General features: G+C 40.2%; 1 protein-coding gene across 1 annotated transcript in view; it reads right to left on the reverse strand.

Moving 5' to 3' along the window:
* Nucleotides 1–1267: 1267 nt before the first annotated feature.
* The window catches only part of LOC106877392 (uncharacterized), a 115521-nt gene continuing 115067 nt past the window's right edge, over nt 1268–1721 (reverse strand). Inside the window, exon 7 of the mRNA XM_052974117.1 lies at nt 1268–1395. Within this exon, the coding sequence (XP_052830077.1) occupies nt 1268–1395 (128 nt within the window). The remainder of the gene's footprint in view (nt 1396–1721) is intronic.

Here is a 1721-nt window from a genome sequence, read left to right on the forward strand (position 1 = left end):
TGAGCTGATCGTCGCCGGTTGTAAAGAATCCACTTTTCATCGCAAGTCACAATCCGGTCAAGAAACGGATCGTTCTTCTTGCATAAAAGAAGGGAAGACAACACTTCAAAACGGGTTCTTTTTTGTTTTTTTTTTTCAATTCGTGCTGCACCCATTTCTCAAGTATTTTTGTTTTTCCACTCTCTTTCAAGTGGTCGGTAAACATCCGATGGCCGACCGCTACGCTTATCATCTTCAAGACTCTCGTCACCGCTACGAAATTTCTTGAACCATCTTTGTGCTGTAAGTTCATTAGTGGTTCCTGGGCCAAACGCATCGTTGATATTGCAAGCTGTTTCAGCAGCTTTTCGGCCTAGCTTGAACTGGAATAAGAAAATTGTGCGAATTTGCTTTTTGTCCCTGTTGTATTCAACGTTCCGGAAAAAAATGGCCTAATTATTCAAAAAGAAAAAGAGTAACACCTTTAGATAGAGCGAAAAACGGGCTTCAAAATGATATATAAAGTCAAAGTAATTTAACGGAAATTAATTTGAAAATACATAATTTAAAACGGAAATTAATTTGAAAATACATAATTTAAAACGGAAATTAAAAAATTTCGCAAGAACTTTCTCGAGAACCTAATAATTGAATGTAAAGTGGAGTTATCCGTTTTAGATCGTTCCAGCTACATTTTAAACATATCAGAGTATAATCGATTACTTTTCCTTATTCGACAAACGGTGAATTTCATGTTTCCAACATGAATTTCTTCTGATGAAGGCACCGGTTAAACGTCTTTTTAGAATTTAAGGTCTCCAGATCAGGTGAGTTTTTCAGGGTTCTTGTTCTCTCAGCCAAGCAATGCTTACATCATTTTCCCCGTTGAGGTATAACTCCAGTTGTTCCAGGAGCCTCCGTTTAATTATGTGTAGTGTACCTTTCTCATTTAAATGGCATACGTAGCTAGCCAAGTACGTGATGTAGTATTCTAAAAAGTATTCTAAAAAGTATTCTAAAAAGGAACCTGTGATTTTTAAAACGATGCTTGAATGGATACCCTGTAAATTCAGCATATTTTCGTTTGTGCCCTTGTTCTGGTGGTGTTACAGTTGCTATTGTTGCTGTCGTTATCGCTGACGTTGCTTTTGTTACAGCAAGATCCGTTGTTGCTGCTGCTGCTGCTGCTGCTGGTATTGCTGTTATTGTTGGACGCGATGCTGGTGCCATAGTTGCCGTCATCATAGCCACTGTTGCTACTACTGATGGACGCATTGTTGTTGCTGCTTTAGCTGTCGCTATTGCCATCGTAGGTGGCGCTACTTCTCAGTGCGCTGCTGGTATTGCCACCGCCGCTGCTGCAATTGTTGCTGCTATCGCTATTACCGGACACTACCTCAGCGTCGTAGACCATTCCTTCAGAGGAAATTCTTGGTGGAATCATGAAATTCCACGTTTGCCGGAAAAGCAATCGACTATATGCTGACCCGTTTTAGACGCAACTGGAACAACCGATCTACATTTATTTCCAGTAGAATTTCGTTTTGGAATGTTTTCTTTAAGGCCTTAACCTACTACGACGCATTCCTTCCGCCTCTTGTTCAGAATTTATATACCTTTGGCCAACGAGTCTGACGAATCACGTATACAGCTAAGAGCTTTATAGATACGAAACCAATGGTCACTCTTTAACCGGCCGTAACAAACAACGTTGTCATTCTCTCTCTCTCTCTCTCTCTCTC

This window comes from Octopus bimaculoides, chromosome 17 (genome assembly GCF_001194135.2).
Source record: "Octopus bimaculoides isolate UCB-OBI-ISO-001 chromosome 17, ASM119413v2, whole genome shotgun sequence".
In the NCBI taxonomy this organism is placed as follows: Eukaryota; Metazoa; Mollusca; class Cephalopoda; order Octopoda; family Octopodidae; genus Octopus; species Octopus bimaculoides.